We start from the raw sequence: 18,418 nt of genomic DNA, 5'->3' as shown, positions 1-18,418 counted from the left end.
GCTCAGAAAATGAGAGCCAGCAAGTGCTCAGTAAATAATTAAAAGGGGAAAAAAAAAACAAACAAAAAAGCTCTCAAAACCTCTAGGAAGGTCAAGACAGCGGGTTTGAAACCACACAAACAGAATACCCCAAATCTCACTGGGGCACAGAGTTGGTCTGGGGACTGACAGTTGCCACCAGAACTGTGGTCATTCTCTCTGGACATGGGAGCAGCCCTTACTGTTGCCATCAGTCACCAGAAGGGATTCTGGAGGGTGCTAGCTTCTGATTCTCAGCCTGGGTATGGCCTTAGATTGGTGGCACCTGGATAGTAGACCCACATCTTCACTGCAGAGCAAGCAGGGCAAGGGGGATGAGGCATTTTTTGCTTTTCTTGCAGGGAACAGGTATGTTGACCTTGAAGTTGAAGCATCAAAACTCCTCATTTGAGGATCTGTCAAACTGTAGGAGCTTCAGGCTCCATAAAACCTATGCCCCCTCCTCACAGTATCATGGAGAAGGTATTTGAAACCCCAGATTTATTAATGGGAACTCTGTGTAATAGAAAGGCTAGGGTCATATAGTTTAGTGTACAGGCTGGGACTCAAAGTCCTATCTTTGACTTCAATAACACACTCCTAACAGGTAAACCAAACTGGGCATACAGCAAAAGACCCCATCAGAGGCTTGGAAAGCCACATTGTTTCTCTCTGGCAATGACATAGATCTCTGGGCATCAGGAGCTGTCCTAGCATTTGGCTGCAAATATCTCAAGGACCAGAACATTGAGGGGTGTGCTGAGCAATGGGCTGGGGCATTGGGGCCCCTACCACTACATAGCAGCTTCCCTCCCTCCCTGTCCTCCACCCTCTGCTGGCCACTGAGGTAAAAAGCAGCTTGTTGACCCAGCCTGAAAGGAGTGCACTGTCAAGTGGAGGAGTCAGCCTAGGAACAGTCCTGGGCAATGTGTTATGTTCAAGCAAAGATGGATGAGCGAGGGATTCAGGGTGCCAGAGGCTAAAAACAGGGAGACCCTGATCCTTAGCGAAGTCCAGGAAGGCTTTTTTGGGGGGAGAGAAGGAGGTGTCAGAGCCCAGCCTGATGTGGCATCCCACAAGTTTCATTTGCCTCCACTCTGGTCACATTGTATTGATGGCCACAGTTAATGGCCTTTGCTATATATCTCATCCATTCTTACCTGATTCCTGAGGTCCCAGGATGGGGATGACCGGCTCCTGGACTCTGCTCTCTGCATGTGGGGCGCTCTGGGCAAGCCTCTGGGTGAGTTCCCTGGCCTTGGGGTGGACACACATCAGGTTTCAGGACACACAGGCAGTACCCAGTTGAGTGCTTCAATGAGATAGGTCCAGTGCCAAACTCTGGGGACATAATGGCGGACACAGCAGTCACAGCCTTTGCTCTTGTGGGGAGAGCAGACCCTGTATACATAGTCCTACAAATAAATATACAATCTTAAATGTCGACTGTGCTCTAGGAAAAAAGCAGTAAGAATAGGTAGAGGGTGATCTACCTTAGTATGGGGAGTCAGGAAGACCTCTTTGAAGAGGAAACATTTGGTTTGAATAAATGAAGGAGGAATAGGAGTTAAGTATAGGATGAAGAAACCAAAGCAGAGGAAAGCTGAGGGACTGGGTCATGGCCCAAGGAGGCTTGACTCCTTGTTGGTCTCCTTGGAATCAAGGTTTCTTGACAAAACAGAAGACACACTCCTGGGGATCCAGGCTCCTGGGTTTGGAGGACCCCCAGGAGATGACTGAGTTTGTGTGTCTATAGCAGTTCCTAAAAGAATTGCTGGGTCAAAGAGCATTTGTGTTTGAAATGTGAAACTGCCAAATTACTCGAAAAACCGAGTACCAATTTATTCTCTGGAATGGTGTCAAGACTGCTCTTGTCACTGTTTCCTACCGACAACTCCCACCCTGCTACCCTCACCTGTACAGGGTTAAATCAATCATTTTCATTTTTACCTATCTGATGGAACGTTATTCAGTGCTTAAAAAATGAGCTGTCAAGCCATGAAAAGAAATGGAGGAAATGCGTATTGCTAAGTGAAAGGAGCCAATCTAAAGGAGTTACGTATTGTGTGATTCCAACTGTACGACATTCTGGAAAAGGCAAAAACTGTATAGAGACAGTAAAAAGATTAGTGGTTGCTAAGGGTTGGGGGCGGGAAGGGGAGGGATGAATAAGCGAAGCACAGCGGATTTTTAGGCAGTGAAAGTACTCTGTATGATATTACGATAATGGACATACATCATTATACACGTGTCCAAACCCATAGAACATACAACACCAAGAGTGAACCCTAATGTAAACTATGGACTTTGAGTGTCTATGTGTCAATGCAGGGTCATGCGTGGTAACAAAGGTACCATTCTGGTGAGCGATGTTGATAATGGGGGAGCCTATGAGTGTGTGGGGGCAGGAGGTATATGGGAAATCTCTACCTCCCTCTCAATTTTGTTGTAAACCTGAAATTACTCTAAGAAAAAGAAGTCTAAAGAAAAAAAAAAAGAAGGAAAAAAAGAACTGGAGCAAAACAAGTCTTGGTACCCTCAGGAATGCTGCTAAGATGGGAGGGATTGGCTAACAAGATAGACTGAAGCGATTACCACGGACTGGACTTTCAATTTTCCCAGGGTGGCAAGTACTTCAGCTGATTGGGTACTTTCTCCATTGGGGCTAAGACTGGAGGATTTGATTGGCCCTGTCATTCTGGTGCTATGCTGATCCCAATCTTCAAGTCCTCCATACCTCCATTCATTCATTCAACACACGTTATAGATTGAGCACCAACCAGTGCTAGGGCCAAAAGTAGCGAAGGATCACAAGGATTAGGAATGTATGTGTGTAGGGGTGTGAGTTGCAGTTTTTAATGGGGTAATCAGGATAGGTCTCACTGAGAAAGTGACATTTGAGCACAGTCTTAAAGGAGGGGAGGCAGTTAATTAAGGGGTACCTATGGGTAGAGTGTCCCGGAAATAGGTAATACAAAACTCCTGAGGGGTGGGCTGTGCCCCCTGCAACTAGCAACGGCAACTGGACCTGGAGCTGAGCTGCGTCCTCCACAAATAAGACTGAAAGGACAACAACTTGAAGCTGAACGGCACCCTCCACAACTAAGATTGAAAGGATAACAACTTGACTTGGAAAAGCCTGGAAGCCTGGAAGTACACACTGTTCCCCAATAAAGTCCTGTTCCCCTTCCCCAATAAAAACCCTTTAAAAAAAAATGTAAGTTCACATTTTATCTGGCATATTAGAAACAACAAAAGGCTAGTGGGTCTGGTGTAATGAGTGGAAGGTAGGGTGCTGGGAGATGAGAAGGTAAGAGAGAGAGAGTCAGAGCATGTAGGACCTTGTAGGCCTTGGTGAGAACTTTGGCTTTTACTTGGAGTGAGACAGAGGGTGTCTGTCCAAGGCCACTCTTGCTCTATTGTCCTCCTTAGTTGAATAAATAAATATAATGTCATACATGTGTAACATGTCAGGTATTAAAAATAATAATAGAACAAATACACAGTTAAATAAGTATTTCGTTATCATTTTACTGCCTATGTTAATTAGTATATTGTTATATACTGCCTGAATTAGTATATTGTTAGTTTTGCAAGATTTTGAACTGGTTTTGAATTGAATCACACTGGGGCTTCCATCTGCAGCTTAGATTTCCCTCTCAAACTTTATATTTCTGGGATTCATCATGTTGTTGCTTGCAGCTTTAGGTCATTTATTTCCCACTACTGATAAGTATTTTATTGGAAATTATACCACACTTTTATTTATCCACTCTTTTCTTGATGGACACTCAGCTTGTTTTCAGTTACTTGCTGTTACAGTACTACTAGGGACAATCTTGTATGTATCTCCTGGTACGAATACTATAGGATATTCACCTGGGAGTGAAATTGCATGAGTATCTTCATGGTTAAATCCACCATTTCTTGTGTTGCACATTTTTCTCTTTCTTGGTTATCACTCTTTGTTTTCATTGGATTACATTCTCAGCATCCTTAGAAAGGGCACATGAAACATACATTTTCTGAGTCCTGCAAGTCTAAACGTCTTTTTCTTAATCTCTCAATTTGTAATTTGACTGGAATAGAATTCTAAATTCAAAATAATGTTTCCTAATGTGATACACGATTGACTGTTACATAATCTTAAAATAATTCGTTTCTTCCACTTATACACTCAGCTAGTCTGGGAAATGTACCAAAAGACAGCGTTGTTAAATATTTCATGACATTTATTTCGCTTACTATTTTTGTTTTGGAAAAGTTTCTTGATTGGTGCAAAAAATCCCAGTTGTAATATTAGGGAAATGGTATTAAAAACCTTCCAAAACAAAGGCTTTCAAGAGGGAACTCTAGTGAACAATCTTGCTAATGTTCTTGAATTAAAAGGGAAATATTATGTATTTTCTATACAATGCTTTTAAAGTCATTAAGCTTTTCAAAAAAAATCATTTTCCCTCCAAATATTAAGTTCATTGCTGCACTGTCTACCAGCCTCCTTCACTTGGCTGCTGAACCATCTTGTTCTCACTGCTAGATACGTTTTATTATAAATCGACATCTTGGTCTGGTGGGGCGTATGCAATTCCCCTACTTTCTTATAGGCGGCGCTGCAGAGCAGGAGAGACTCCCCCAGTAGGGGGCGCAGCCCGTGGGTGTTGTGTCTGGTGGGCAAGCCTTACGCAACGTGAGGGGGCGGAAACAACTCTCGCCCCGCCTCCGCCATCTGCGGCGCGCTCTGATTGGAGAAAGGAACCATCACTTGATAGGGCCGTTGGGCTGGGAGGAAGAGGGCCCAGGCCGAAGGTGACGCTGAGGCGGCGGAGGTGCAGAGGGGTGAGCGGGCTGAGAGAGTGAGCCACAGCAACACGTCGGGCGCTCTTTCACATCTCTCTGCGGTGGATGGCGGCCGGATGGAGCACGAGGGGAGCGGCGGCAGCGGGGGGTCAGCCGGGCTCCTGCAGCAGATCCTCAGCCTGAAGCTCGTGCCGCGGGTGGGCAACGGGACCCTGTGCCCCAACTCCACTTCTCTGTGCTCCTTCTCAGGTACCGGCGCCGCCCCGCGCCTGCGCCCTGCGCGCCCTGCTGCGGCCGCCCCACGGCGGGGTGCCCCTTCCCCGGCGTACAGGCTGGCTCCCGCCGCCCTCCCCGCCGGGGGCTGTTTTCCTTCCGGGAGGAGGGTCCCGCTGCCTTGGCGGGGCGCTGAGGCTTCTCTGCCCTTCCTTCCTCGCTTCCTCGCTGGCCCCTTGGACTGGGCCATCCCGAGTCCGCGCTGGGGGAGAAGTGGGAGGGAGCGGCCGGGGGTGTCGCGGTGAGTGAAGGGAGCTCAGCCGCCGCCAGCACAGCCCCGTGGAGTTCCCAAACGCCCTAGGTTCGGACGTGAACTCGGCAGAGCCCTGCAGGCGCTCATCCCCGCCTTGTTTGGGGCGCAGGATGCGCCTGACCCCTTGGGTCCGCGCTGGTCGGTTGGCTTTCGCGGCTCCGACGCCCAACTGCCCCGGCGGGGCTGAGGGGCAGTCAGAAGGGACACTCCCCTTGTTTCTAGTCTCGCCCCGTCCCTCTGCGCCGGGAGGTTGTCTGCAGAGGGCTCGCGCCGCGGACCAGATCTACTCACGCCACCAGCTTCTCTTTCTAGGAATCGCTTTCTGAGACCTGTTGCCGAGCCTCCCACTCACACGTTGGAGAGCTTTGGCGCAGCTTCTTTTTAACTCTTCTTACCCCCACTGGAGCTTCTCTTGGGCCTGATACAGGGTTTTTCAAATGTATTATATAAGCTAGGAAGCGATCCATGCTCGAGCGGAGGAGAACTTTCTTGGAAAGACCAATAAAGGCTGTGAGGGGAGGCACAGTGCATGTGTGTTGGACATCGAAATGCAAGAAGACTGAGAACAGTAGCGATTGAAAGGTGAGGTCGGGCTCCAGCAAAGCTCACTGATACCTTGACTTAGTCAACAATACGAGACCGGGGCCTATGACCTGCAGTGGAAGGAGGATTGGATTACCTAGTGCAGTCATAAACAAGGCACCTGTGATTTTTTTTTTTTTTTTATCCATTGGGCCGCGACTGCCAGGCGCCATTCATTGGTCACCCGGGACTCGCTGTGTAGTACCGGACTGGTATTTTCCCGGACAGGTTTGTGAAATAGCTGATAATGGGGCAGAGGCAGATGTTACCTTGAAATCGAGCCCAAAATGACAATATGGCAGTTCGCCTTATTTCAAAAGGTCCTAAGTTTACATTTGACAATGATAGTAGAAATATATGGCATTCTGGAGACACTGGCCAAAAAATGAAATGTCCATGCAATCTGGAAGACACTAAAAGACCAGATGAGTTTCTTTTTGTTTGTTTCCTTTTTACCCCCAACTTTGTATTTTGAAAAATTTCGAACCTGGAAAGTTAAAATGATAGTATAACAAATACCCATATACCCTTTACTGAAGGTTCGTTATTCAATTTTGACTCTCTTGGTTTCTCTAAGTATATACACCGAGGGTGCCAAAAAATGCATACAAGTGAACACTTTTGCTCAGTGCTGCTCAAGCAGTAGTTCGCCATAATCAGAAGTGTCTGGATGCTGACGGTAACCACTTTGAGCACCTCTTGTAATTGCAGAAGTCAAACGTGACTTGTATTCATCCTTTGTAAACGGTATATATTGAGTATTACAATTTTAATACAATTTTCATTTCTTAGAATGTGTATGCTTTTTTTTGGCACCCTCTGTATATGCATACACTTAACATTTTTACTTTCTGCAGTGCCATTTTAAAGGAAGTTACAGAAGTCATGGCTCTTGATGTTTAATACTTCAGCATGGATCTTTTAAAACAAAGACATTTTCTGTCATAGCCAAACAACTATCACATCCAAGAAATTTAACATTGACAGAACATTTGATCTAATACATGGGCCTTATTTAAATTTCCCCAATTGTCCCAATAATGTCATTTATAGTTTTTTCCTTTTTTTTTTAAATTTTGGAATTTAATCAAGGATGCACATTGCATTTAGTTGTCATGTCTCTTTGGTCTGGTTCAATCTAGAACAGTTCCTCCATCTTTGTTTCAATTTCTTGAGATTGACGTTTTTGAAGAGTCTAGACTAATTGTTTCTTAGTATGTCCCACAATCTATATTTATCTAATTGTTTCTTCATGATTACATTCAGATTAAATATGTTTGGTCAGAATACTACTACCTACATAGGTGATGTTATCCACTTTCCAGTGCATTATATTCGGAGACATTTACCCGTCAGTTTGTACATTTAATCATTGTTGAAGATGGTGTTTATCAGATCTCTCCATTGTAAGGGTACCTTAATCTTTTGTAATTAATAAGTCATGTAAGGTGATACTTAGAAACTGAATATTCTGTTTAGTCTGTCTGGATTTAGTTGCCTTTTCTTTAAGAAAAGATCAAGATTAGTGGATTTGGAACAATAGTTTTAACACCTCATAGTAGAGAATCTGTAGCTATGGGAATTGGTTTGCTTTCAGAAATTGTTCTGAAAATATCAAACTGCACTAAATACTTGAGCTTATGGGAACTTCTATGGATATATAACTTGGAGGTGTTGATTACCAGGGATCAGTCATTCATCAAGTACAGGCCCCCCTCTCAGCCCCCCCCCCATCTGAAACTAGAGTGTTCCTGTGAAACCTTTTGTGAACCGAAATGGCATAAAGAGAATTACCTTAGGACACGTCTTGCTAACTGATGCACAAAATAAATTGAGATAAAGCACAGTTGCTCACAGACACAATTCAAAGTGTGTCTTGATGCTGAGTACAGTTCCCAGGGAAGGAGATTGAGGGGCCGCTCTTGTGCACTGCTTGGGGTGTGCTCTGCCTGCAAAGCCCACTGCCAAACAAACAGTGCTGTTTTTGCTTTTTGCCTTTTCTTTGTAAAAGCAAAAGTCCTCTTTGGATTTCTTTTGGCTAGTGAAAACAGGTACTGATGTAGGTCTTTTATAAAAGCAAATAGGTGTGAAGTGAACTTTTGAAAAGCAGGGGATACCTGTACACGTTTGGCCAAGTGCAGGCTCTGGGCTGGGGTGTAAACATGATTGAGATATATAGCCCTTGACCTCAAGTTGATCAGAATGTGATGGGTAAACACTTAACCTCCCTGTTATGTCTCATCTTTTGCTGGAATGACGGATACAATAGGTACATGAAGTTTGATCCTGTTTGAGGCACCAAAACCTGCTGACAGTGAATTTCATTACCTGAGTCTGGAATAGTTTCTATTTTGGCCCCACAGAATAGGTTACTTGTACTTTATGCCAACTCAGTATGGCAAAATCATTGCTCTGAAATATTCTGTGGTTTATCACTATCAGGAAGCTTTGAATTGATTTTTTTAACCTGCATTTGCAATTTAGCCAGTTAGATTTCTGCCTATCCCTCCTTATTCCAAGGTGTTCGGATTTCTTTTGTTGTTATTATCATTTTTAACAAATCTGAATGCCAAGAAAGGCAGATCTTGTCTTTGTATCAGGAATAACATTAACTTCCTGAAGGTATGAATTTCATGACAATCAATGTCAAAGTGTATCTTGTGATAGTTAAACTGAAAACCCGTTAATGTTTGGTCGTGCGGCTGCTGGAATCAAGAATGGGACATAGTGGGACCAGTTATTTATTGATTTCACTCAACAAATATTTGCTGAGTGTCTGTTGTATGCCTGTTGTTTTCTAGGCACCAAGTAAAGATGTAGTGAACAAAACAAAGGAGCTTTCGTTCTAGTGGGGAGAGAGGAAATAAACAAAATTTAGAAGTGTGGAAAGGAACAGTTGGTGGTGAGTGTGAGACAGAGTAGGGGGGACAGTAAGTGGTGGGTCTCGTGTGTCTGGTGGGAGACTCATCATATCGGCACGATTGAGGATTAACTCCGCTTCCAGCCCCTCCGCGCCCTGGAAAATGGAGGGTGGAGCTGAAAGTTCCAAGGTTATAGTCGTGGCTTCTGGAGACCAGCCCTCATCCAGGAACCCACCAAGAGTCACCTCATGAGAACAAAAGATGCTCCTAGAAATTCCAAGGGGTTTAGGAGCTCTGCATCAGCCCGGGGCAGAGACCAGTATACAGTTGATCCTTGAACAGCGAGGGTCTGAACTGCACGGGTCCTCTGATACATAGATTTTTTTCAGTTGACCCACACAGTTCAAACCTGAGTTGTTCAAGGCTCAAACTGGTGATTGGGAATCCGTATATGTGGAGGGTTGACTTAAGTTATTCTCCGATTTTCACCCCTAATCCCTGCATTGTCCAGAAAGGTCAACTGTATATGCATCTCTTATTTTTTCATAAGGGGACAGATGGATCCCTGGCAGGTAGGTGGGATTCAGTAAGGGGGGGTGGTCTCACATTTGGCAGTGTGAAGAGATGCTGATGGGTGATTAGCATCAAGGCATTCCAGCGTTGAGTTGTAGGACGGGTAGGACTACAGTTCCCTGGAGGACTGATATGTCTACTGAGAACCCCAGCGTCAGAGGAACTGGCTGTGTTCATACAGTTGTTTGATCTGGAACATAAGGTAGACTGGGTCCAGCTGAAAGGATGTCTGTGCTGAGCTTCACGCAGCCTACTTGGCTTAGGCTTCTTCCATTCTTGCTGACTGGGGCCAGGTTGGCCTTGAGGTCTTGCTTGGAATTCAGGGAACTCAGCTGTAGAGGTTAGAGGGCCAGGGAACCAACCATTACAAACCCCTTTTGTCAACACAGAACTCACCAAGAGGATTCTATAATTTATGTGGCTTTTCTCTTTAACTGAAATGTCTGCCTGAAAAATAGATTCTTAAAGATAATATTCCTGTAGGAAAGGATTTTTGTCTTTTTTTTTTCATTGATGTGCCTGGCATATGGAGTAGGCAAAATAAACATTTGATTGCTGAATGAATGAACCCTTAGTTTTGTTCCCACAGTAATGTCTTAGCACAAATTTAGTGGCTTAAAACAACACAGCTTTATCATTTTACAGTTCTGGAGGTCAGCAGTACTCTACTCCAGAAAGAATTGCTTTTCTTGCCTTTTCCAGCTTCTCATGGTCACCTGCATTCCTTGGCCTGTGGCATCGTCCTCCATTTTTAAAGCCAGCAGCATAGCATCTTCAAATCTCTCGGCCTCTGACCCTCCCGCTTCCATTTGAAATGAGCCCTCGTGCTTACATAAGGCCCACCTGGATAATCCAGGATACTCTCCGATCTCAAGATCCTTAATCTAATCACACAAGCAGAGTTCCTTTCGCCACACATTCACAGGCTCTGGGGATGAGTATCTGGACATCTTTGGAGCCCATTCTGTCACTGGGGCTTAATCTAATTTCCCCTTATAATCTTTTATTACAGATTATCTGATTTATATAGTTCAACATCAGGAAGTGATGTGACTGTTAGCTACCAGAGTGAACAAAGCTGAAGATAACACACTTGATTTGAAACAGTGAACTAGGCAATACTGTAAGATATGTAGACAAAGATTTTTGACGGTGTTTTGAGTCAGGGAAATAAAAAGTCCTATATGATGATCAATAAATAGCTATTAAATAGATAGCAAATTAAGGTGCAGTAGATTAAAGGGAAATCACTTAGGTTTTTTTTTTAAAGTGTTCTATTGATTGGGGTTTGTCTTTGCTCTTAGAGTCCTGTAATAATCCCCATCTAAAAAAGTGTTTTCTAAACAGTACTATTCATTTAATGTAATCAAGCCGTTCTGCCCTGCATACAGTGACTTAAGTGACGCTATATAAAATATGTAGGCACTGAGCTAGCTAATGGAGGTAGCTCAGGGTTGTGCTGCGTGCTTCCCTTCCTCAGAAACTCAGAGAAATGCTGACCTGCTATGCCAGACCTTGTTTGCAAATAGGCTTTTCAGCTTTTAGGAAAATTGAGATGTGGGTTGGTACTCCTAACATCCCCTGGGGCGCGTGCTGTACTCCGGGGCAGAAGGGAACAGGTGAGTGTTTGTGTCTTAGTCTGCTGGGGCTGCTGTTACAGAATACCATCGACTGAGTGGCTTAAATAACAGACATTCATTTTCTCACAGTTCTAGATCAGGGGACCAGCATCTTGGTGTTGTGGTGAGGGTTGTCCTGGGTCGCCTTCTCACTGTGTCCTCACATGGCAGGGAGAGAAAGAATGAGAGACACAGAGAGATCTCTCTTCTTCTTTTTTATAAGGCCATAGCCGTATTGGATTAGAGCTTCAACATAACGAGTTTTGGTGGAACACAATTCAGTCCATAGCAGTTGGGTAGCACACCTGAGTGTCCAAACCCACTTTTATGGAGGTTACCAACTTGGTGTGTCTCTGGCAGATCAAGGCCTCATGTCCCAGTTCACTGCCCTAGGTTTTGTGACAGCCAGTTAGAAGGCACGCGCCAGCAGTGCCTTGAGGGGTGCAGAAAGTCGTGCTTATCTCTGTAACTTGGGGAGTGTCATTAGGGCCCAAGAGCAGTGTCATGTCAGTGGCGGCGTTTCAAGTCAGTGGTGACAGCCAGCAGCCAGCATGGCTACTGCTCTGAGTCTCAGAGGCAGATTTGCAATCCTATTTGTCCACCCCAGGGCCGTGGCATTCCTGGAATGCCATCAGAGAACTTTATCTGCACCCCGGGTGGTGTTACAGAGGTCAGTCTCGGGGTGATTGGGGGCGTAGCTGGTCAGGACTGTGGGATTGAAGGTGGGGTTACTGCTTTGCAAGGGAACTGCACTTGCTGCTGTGCTGTGGCTTGGGGCTGGACAGGCAGTGGGCGGTGTACGAGGGAGCTTAGGCTGCGAAGGCTCGGCTGCTCTCAGAGCCAGGGTGCAATAGCAGCGGCCCTGGCAGGAGCGAGCTGGTGGGCACAGTTCCATTGGGGAGGAGCAGTAACTGGACACCAGACACTGCAGCCTCTGGAGCTGCTGCCAAGAAGAGAGGGCAGGTCTCCTGGGCAGTGGAAGCAAGAATAGCTCCCGGCCCGAGGCTGGAAAGAAGGCTGCAGTGATACAGGTTTGTTTCTAAAGAGGATGGGGACTCAAAACCTGGGGATTCAGAATCCCGCCCCCGGTTTCTGATCGACACTGTTGATTAGAGAGGTGGTTTTTTCCTTTGGTGGAGGAAGAGAAGCAGTTACTTAACAAATATATTTTTTACATATTACATGAGTTGTTTACAGGTTATATATTTTTTAAGCTTGGGACATAACTATTTAATCACTTTATACTCCATAATGTGTAATTTAACTTGTTTTTAACAGGATTTGTCAAACACCATCAAACAAAATAGACCAGTTTCAACAGTATTTAAAAATTATTCTGAAGATATACCTTGTTAGCAGAAAGAAAAATAAATCTCACAAATAGTTTAAGATTTCTTACAGTTACCTAATAGCTTCTCACCAGAACAAAACTGACAAACATCTTAAATCAGTGATTGTTGAATGAATGTAATTGTACAGCATTTCCGTTTTAGATGAGTGAGTAATCAAAAAGCCAGGAAAGATCAACAGGCATTGATTGCATGGTACCGTGTCAGTGAACTTAGGCTTGTATTTCTTGTGGGAGGAAAATGATTTAGGGCAATTTTCAAATCTGGGTGAATCTTTTTTTTCAATGTTTGGGGGTAGGTAGAGGTTACTAATCGGGTTGGCCAACTTTTTCCGTAAAGGGCTACGTAGTAATTATTTTAGGCTCTTAAGGCTATGTGGTCGCTTGTAGCTTGAAAGTAGCCATAGAAAGTAGCCATAGACAAGACTTAAATGAATGGATATGGCTGTGTTCCAGTAAGATTTTATGTACAAAAACAGGTGGTGGTCAAAGGTAGCTGATCCCTCTAAAACCATCAATATTTGGTTATTTAATAAACCTACATTGCAAATGAATGGAATATGAAATAACTGGGTGTAATGACTACCCCCTTTGTAATGACTGCAATGGGAAAGACTGATTTGCGACCTTTCTTTGCTTCCCCTTGTAGAGATGTGGTATGGTGTGTTCCTGTGGGCACTGGTGTCCTCTCTCTTCTTTCATGTCCCTGCTGGATTACTGGCCCTCTTCACCCTCAGACATCACAAATATGGTAGGTTCATGTCTGTAAGCATCCTGTTGATGGGCATCGTGGGACCAATTACTGCTGGAATCTTGACAAGTATGTTAGACATTAAAATACCAGTCAAAATATTTCATGTGACTAGTCAGTTAATTTCAGTACTCATTTCAGAAACAGGTCTGAGTGGGATGAAGAAAAAGAGTAGCCTTGAACCACAGGTGCCTTTTATTTATGTATTGTTTTTTATCCTCTCCCTAAATCCCCTATTATTTGGCTAACGTCTTTGCCTTCCTGAATCAGATTTTCTCTCACTGGCTTCAGGGAAACCATGGGAAGCTTTGTGAAATAGGGTCACTAGCACAAGAAAGATATTTGTATTTTTGGAAAGCTACTGCTCCTTGCTTATCAGCTGCCACGTGACTGGTAGCATCGTAAGATGGTTGATGAGTTACTGCCACTCATTCCGGTGTGGTTACTTTAGGATTATTTTTTTCCCCCTCTCAGGACCTTTTGAATAAGAATTAGAGTAACATTCTTCTTATTATTTTTACCTGTTTTTTTTACCCCTTGGCTTTCGCTCATGTCACAGAGATGAGAATAAGTTTAAATCATTTTTAAGCCCATAATTAAATATAAGTAACATGTATATTTCATATAAATTAAAAAGTATAAGAAAGCAAAAATAAAAAATTCTCCATTGCCACATCCCTAAATGATAACCACAGTTTGTATTTTGGTATATGCTTTCAGACTTTTTTCTAGATGTACATGTAAACACAAATATATTCTTAAAAGTAGAAACATAGTATTACTGCTAATTTGTAACTTTATCTCCCCCCCAAACCCCCCCACCCCTGATGAATTTAACCTTGAGCTTCAAGCAGAAATCTCCCTGTCTTTGACTTGAGGGTTTTTGGGGAGACAAAGTGGCCTCGTTTCTCTGTTTTGTAGATGATGAAACCTTTGTGATAACTTGGGGAGAAGGTCAGTTTTCTCCTGTCTGCATTAAGGAGTTTCCATAACTGGCCTTGTACAATATTTTTAACTATATTACCTAGTACTATCTTTAAAGACTTTCTGCTCCAGTTTCCTTACTGGATTGCTGGCTCTTAGGACCTGTGTAAGATTTTTCATTGGTAAAATAAGGATAATACTCATATGCTGTGTGGTGATTAAATGAAATAATATGTATATAAAGTGTTTAACATAATACCTAACACATAGTAATCGTGCACTGAATGCTGCGTTCATTTCTGTCTTTAAGACTCTAGTGCATTGAGTCTGTTCCCTTCCCATTTTGCTGCCCCTTCTGTAAGCTTTTTCCTTTTTTCCCTTCTTCATCATCCAAATCCCACTTTAGGGCCCAGGTCAAGTTCATTCGGCTTCCTTTTGCCCAGTCCACATTTTTGGAGCTACATTATAAAAGGGCTCAATGAAACGCTAAGATACTAGTAACATAGTATGTATACTTTGTCCCTGGAGGTGGGCATTTCAAAGTCACAAGTGTTCCAGGCAATCACCACAAGTGTTAGTTAGACTGTTCTTTCTTTTTAAAATATGTTCATATACCTTCACATCACATTTATTAGGTTGGTACAAAAGTAATTGCGGTTGAAAAGGTTAAAAATAATTGCAAAAACTGCAATTACTTTTGCACCAATCTAATACAAAATGTGTAGATATTTGTTTGATACCCTAATGTATTGTGTTGCACCATTCAAAATTGATTTCATGCTTGTGCTTTCTGTTATGTGTCCCCCGACTAGATTCTGTGTACTATGAGAACAGGGATCACACCTTATAAAAATGAAAGTACATAAATATTTGAGTGAATGAACACACTATGACCAAAGAGAATTTTGTTTGGAGCATTTTGTGAGGGAAGGGTCATGTGAGAACTCTGGATCTGTTCTTTTCAAACTAATGAAATCTTGACTTTCTTGGTCCAATGCTGAGTGTCTGTAGCAATTCAGAGGGGTTCCTGGGTAGATACAGATATTTGTGTTTGTTTCGTTTACTCAATTCCTAGGAAGTTATAATGACTAACATAATAAGAACAATCGGTGATAGGGGAATAGAAAGGAGTCACTGAGTATCTCTCCCCTTACTCCATTTGAATTCATTAATAGCAACTTTATAGGCTTAGAGTCCTCCTTCCTTTTCCTTCCCGTCTCCTCCCTCTTTCATCCATTTCTTGAAGGGAACTCTGAGTATAGTAGAAGGTGGGGTGGGAATTGCCTGTGGCTCCTCCTGAAATATTTCTTGCTCAGCCTCACACAGATTCTTTGTCATTTATTGCCAAGGATTTATTAGGTACCTGTTAAATGCATGGGGAATGCATGGGGAGATGTTTGTGAGTTTGTAATCAGGTCTTGTGGAAATTACAATCTTTGTGGTTTGGGTTATGACTTGCAGATGGTTTTTATTCAATATATCTAGGAGACTCTCAGTTTTAAGGAGTCACTTTTCAATATCTAAAAGCACATATCAGTGATTTGCAAATCATATAAGAAATACTTAAAACGTAGAGTAGTAAGCAAAAAGAATAGAGAAAACAAAATATTTCTATAATATCTAAATTTTAATGTAAACAATCTGGAGCCTTCTACTTAAAGTAGAATTTTAAGTGCTATATTTTCCTGAATATGTTAACCTTGTTTTTCTGGTTTTTTGTTTTTTTAACACTTACATTTTTGGACAGGTGGAGCAATTGCTGGAGTGTACCGAGCAGCAGGAAAGGAAATGATACCATTTGAAGCCCTCACCTTGGGCACTGGACAGACATTTTGTGTAGTGGTGGTCTCCTTTTTACGGGTTTTAGCGACTCTATAGCATATACCCTTATGCTATAATGGTGAATCGAAGTTTTATAGCATCCTCAAAAAGAATACAATAAGGAATGTAGTGTTTTCTTAGTTCTTCAAATGGAAGCAACTTGGATAAAAAAGTATGTGAAGAACGCCATCTCAGCCCTTTCTTCAATTTGAAGCTGCAGGAATTGAAGATCTTTTTGGATTCCTCTTGTTCTCAACCAAAACAAATCAAGTTTTATTTTGTTTTGATAGCTAATTTAAGCAGTTTTAGAGGTGCACCTTTACCCAAAGCCATGTCAACAGTGCTTCTGGAATAGCAGCCTTCATGCTGAAATTTACAATACGCTGTGAGAAAATGCAATATTGCAGATTTCAGAGAAACTATGGAAAATATTGGTTTATTTCTGAGCAGAGTATACTGTACTAAAATCTTATTTGATCTCCTCTTGATTAAAATTTGGCAGACTCTTCTTTTGTTAAACATCTTCTTGACAATAAGTGCCAAGTAGGTTTGGGCTGAGTATAGTACAGCTTTAAGAACAAATTTGGTGAAATGTAACAGGAAAAAAATACCTATAACACAAGCAGTGATTTTGATTCCACTGTCAAAAAAAGATTTAACTACTGAATGATGTGACATTTTATGGATAACTATTTTGACCTCTGATTATTTAATATATTTTAAGAGATGTGAATTTGTTGTTTTGTGTATTTTAACAAAATAAGCTAGCTAATTGTGCCGTTTTTTTCCTCCGGAATTCCAGTATCACATTTTCCTATCACTTCTATTCTATTAATTTTTAGTTTAATTGGAAACATACACTATTAAATAGCTCTAGTTGAAAATTTTAAGCAGATGAGTTAGGGTACTCTTTTGACTTTGAGGCACACAAAAATGATACTTTAAACATCCTGTTAGTTTTTCTTAATGACTTTGAAAAATTGTAGAAGTGTCGCTTCAACTAGAGTTAGTTCTTATTGATTTTCTTTTAGACTTAATACCCTGTTTCCCCAAAAATAAGGCCTAGCCGGACAATCAGCTCCAATGCATCTTTTGGAGCAAAAATTAATATAAGACCCAGTATTATATTGTATTATATTATATTATATTATTATTATATTATATTATATTTTAAAGACCCAGTCTTATATTATAGTAAAATAAGACCGGGTCTTATATTAATTTTTGCTCCAAAAGACGCATTAAAGCTGACTGTCTGGCTAGGTCTTATTTTTAGGAAAACACGATAGTTACTTCTCTTCTTAGTGAAGTAACTAAGTGGGCTGAAGTAACTTAGTGAAGTAGTATCGTGGTGGGTCTTCAGCCCACTTTTACAGTATTGGGTGTCACTACCAGAAAGTGCCTAAGGTTTAATTTTCAGATAGCCTTCTTCCACTGTGCCCTTTACATTTTCCTTCAAGAGAATTTTTGTCCTTAAAGAGAAATATCAGAGTTTTTCTAACCCAATTTTAGCTTTAAATTTTTCTTCTACTGCCTAACTTTCTTTTTCATTAAAAGGCTTGAAAACCATGACCTCAAAACAGAAAGGATTGTAAAAATTAAGTATCTAACTTGATCCTCACCACCTAAACTGTTTTGTTTGGAATACAATCAATGTTGTTGTTGTCTGTTTTCAAAATCATTTCTGGCAATTAAGTCTAACGTTTTAAAGGAAATTTTCCATTGTGAGAGTAAGGCTGACAGCCCATGAGGTCATATACACAGGAATGTGTCCATTCCATTTAAAACAATATGCATTTTGGCTTCTGATTAAAAATAGCCAAGTGGACCAATTTACCAGGGATAGTCAAAGAGAAAAATTACAAAGGGATCCAAAAATTAACTGGGCATTTTCTTTTAACTAATAGGACTCTAGACCACTTAACAAAATCACAGTGACATAAACTCAGATGAGATGGAAAATTACGAGTAAGAATGCAGGCAAATGTCCTTACAAATACCCCAACAAGATTACTCTTCAATGTTCTAATCTTTCTTTCAAGTAAATTTTAAGTCTTTAAAAACTTTTTCAGTTCAAGGAGCTGTGATTTTGAAAAGTAGCCCTTCAGTTTAAGAAATTTGGAAAAAAAAAAAAAAAAAAAAGAAATTTGGGGTGTTATAAGAAATAATTTTAATCATCTCTATTGAAGGATGCCTCTTAGTGTTCTTACATAAATCATTCTTTTGGATAGAATTTCACAACTTGAACATGTGGGCCAGTGGTTGGTAAGCCCCTTCCCTGATATTAATTTTTGAACATGCTGATCTGTTTGTTTGATTAAAATGTTTGGTTATTTTTCTTTTAGAGCCAAGATACAAAAATTAATGAATTTTGAAAGGTGTCTTCTGTTTCCACCTGTTTATTGTTTGCTATAGTTTGACTATCCACTCTTTTTAAAAACTTCAAATACAAAATGTATCCTCAAATTATTGAATGTTTCATCCATCCCAGTATGTGAACATTCTCCTGTGAATAAATGTATATATACCTTATGTAGATTGATTTTTGTAGCTTGAAATTTTTTTCAGGAAAAAACTATTTAAATGATAAAGAATGTC

The 18,418-nt window shown here is 41.6% G+C and overlaps 1 protein-coding gene across 2 annotated transcripts; it reads left to right on the top strand.

Moving 5' to 3' along the window:
* The first annotated feature begins 4,805 nt into the window (after positions 1-4,805).
* On the top strand, positions 4,806-17,942 carry TMEM170A (transmembrane protein 170A). 2 transcript variants are annotated; one of them, XM_081032893.1, is made up of 4 exons: positions 4,806-5,064; positions 12,974-13,075; positions 15,747-16,880; positions 17,057-17,942. In XM_081032893.1, the coding sequence occupies exons 1-3, from the start codon at positions 4,932-4,934 to the stop codon at positions 15,875-15,877; spliced, it is 366 nt and encodes a 121-aa protein (XP_080889019.1). In that variant the 5' UTR covers positions 4,806-4,931; the 3' UTR covers positions 15,878-16,880; positions 17,057-17,942. The 2 variants fall into 2 exon arrangements, with proteins under 2 accessions (XP_080889019.1, XP_080889018.1); XM_081032892.1 differs by having other exon boundaries at positions 4,816-5,064; positions 12,974-13,144.
* The last annotated feature ends 476 nt before the right edge of the window (positions 17,943-18,418 follow it).

Source organism: Rhinolophus hipposideros (genome assembly GCF_964194185.1).
Source record: "Rhinolophus hipposideros genome assembly, chromosome: 21".
Classification (NCBI taxonomy): Eukaryota; Metazoa; Chordata; class Mammalia; order Chiroptera; family Rhinolophidae; genus Rhinolophus; species Rhinolophus hipposideros.
The sequence above is the reverse complement of the archived record's forward strand: the minus strand, read 5'-3'. Positions and strand labels throughout refer to the sequence as shown.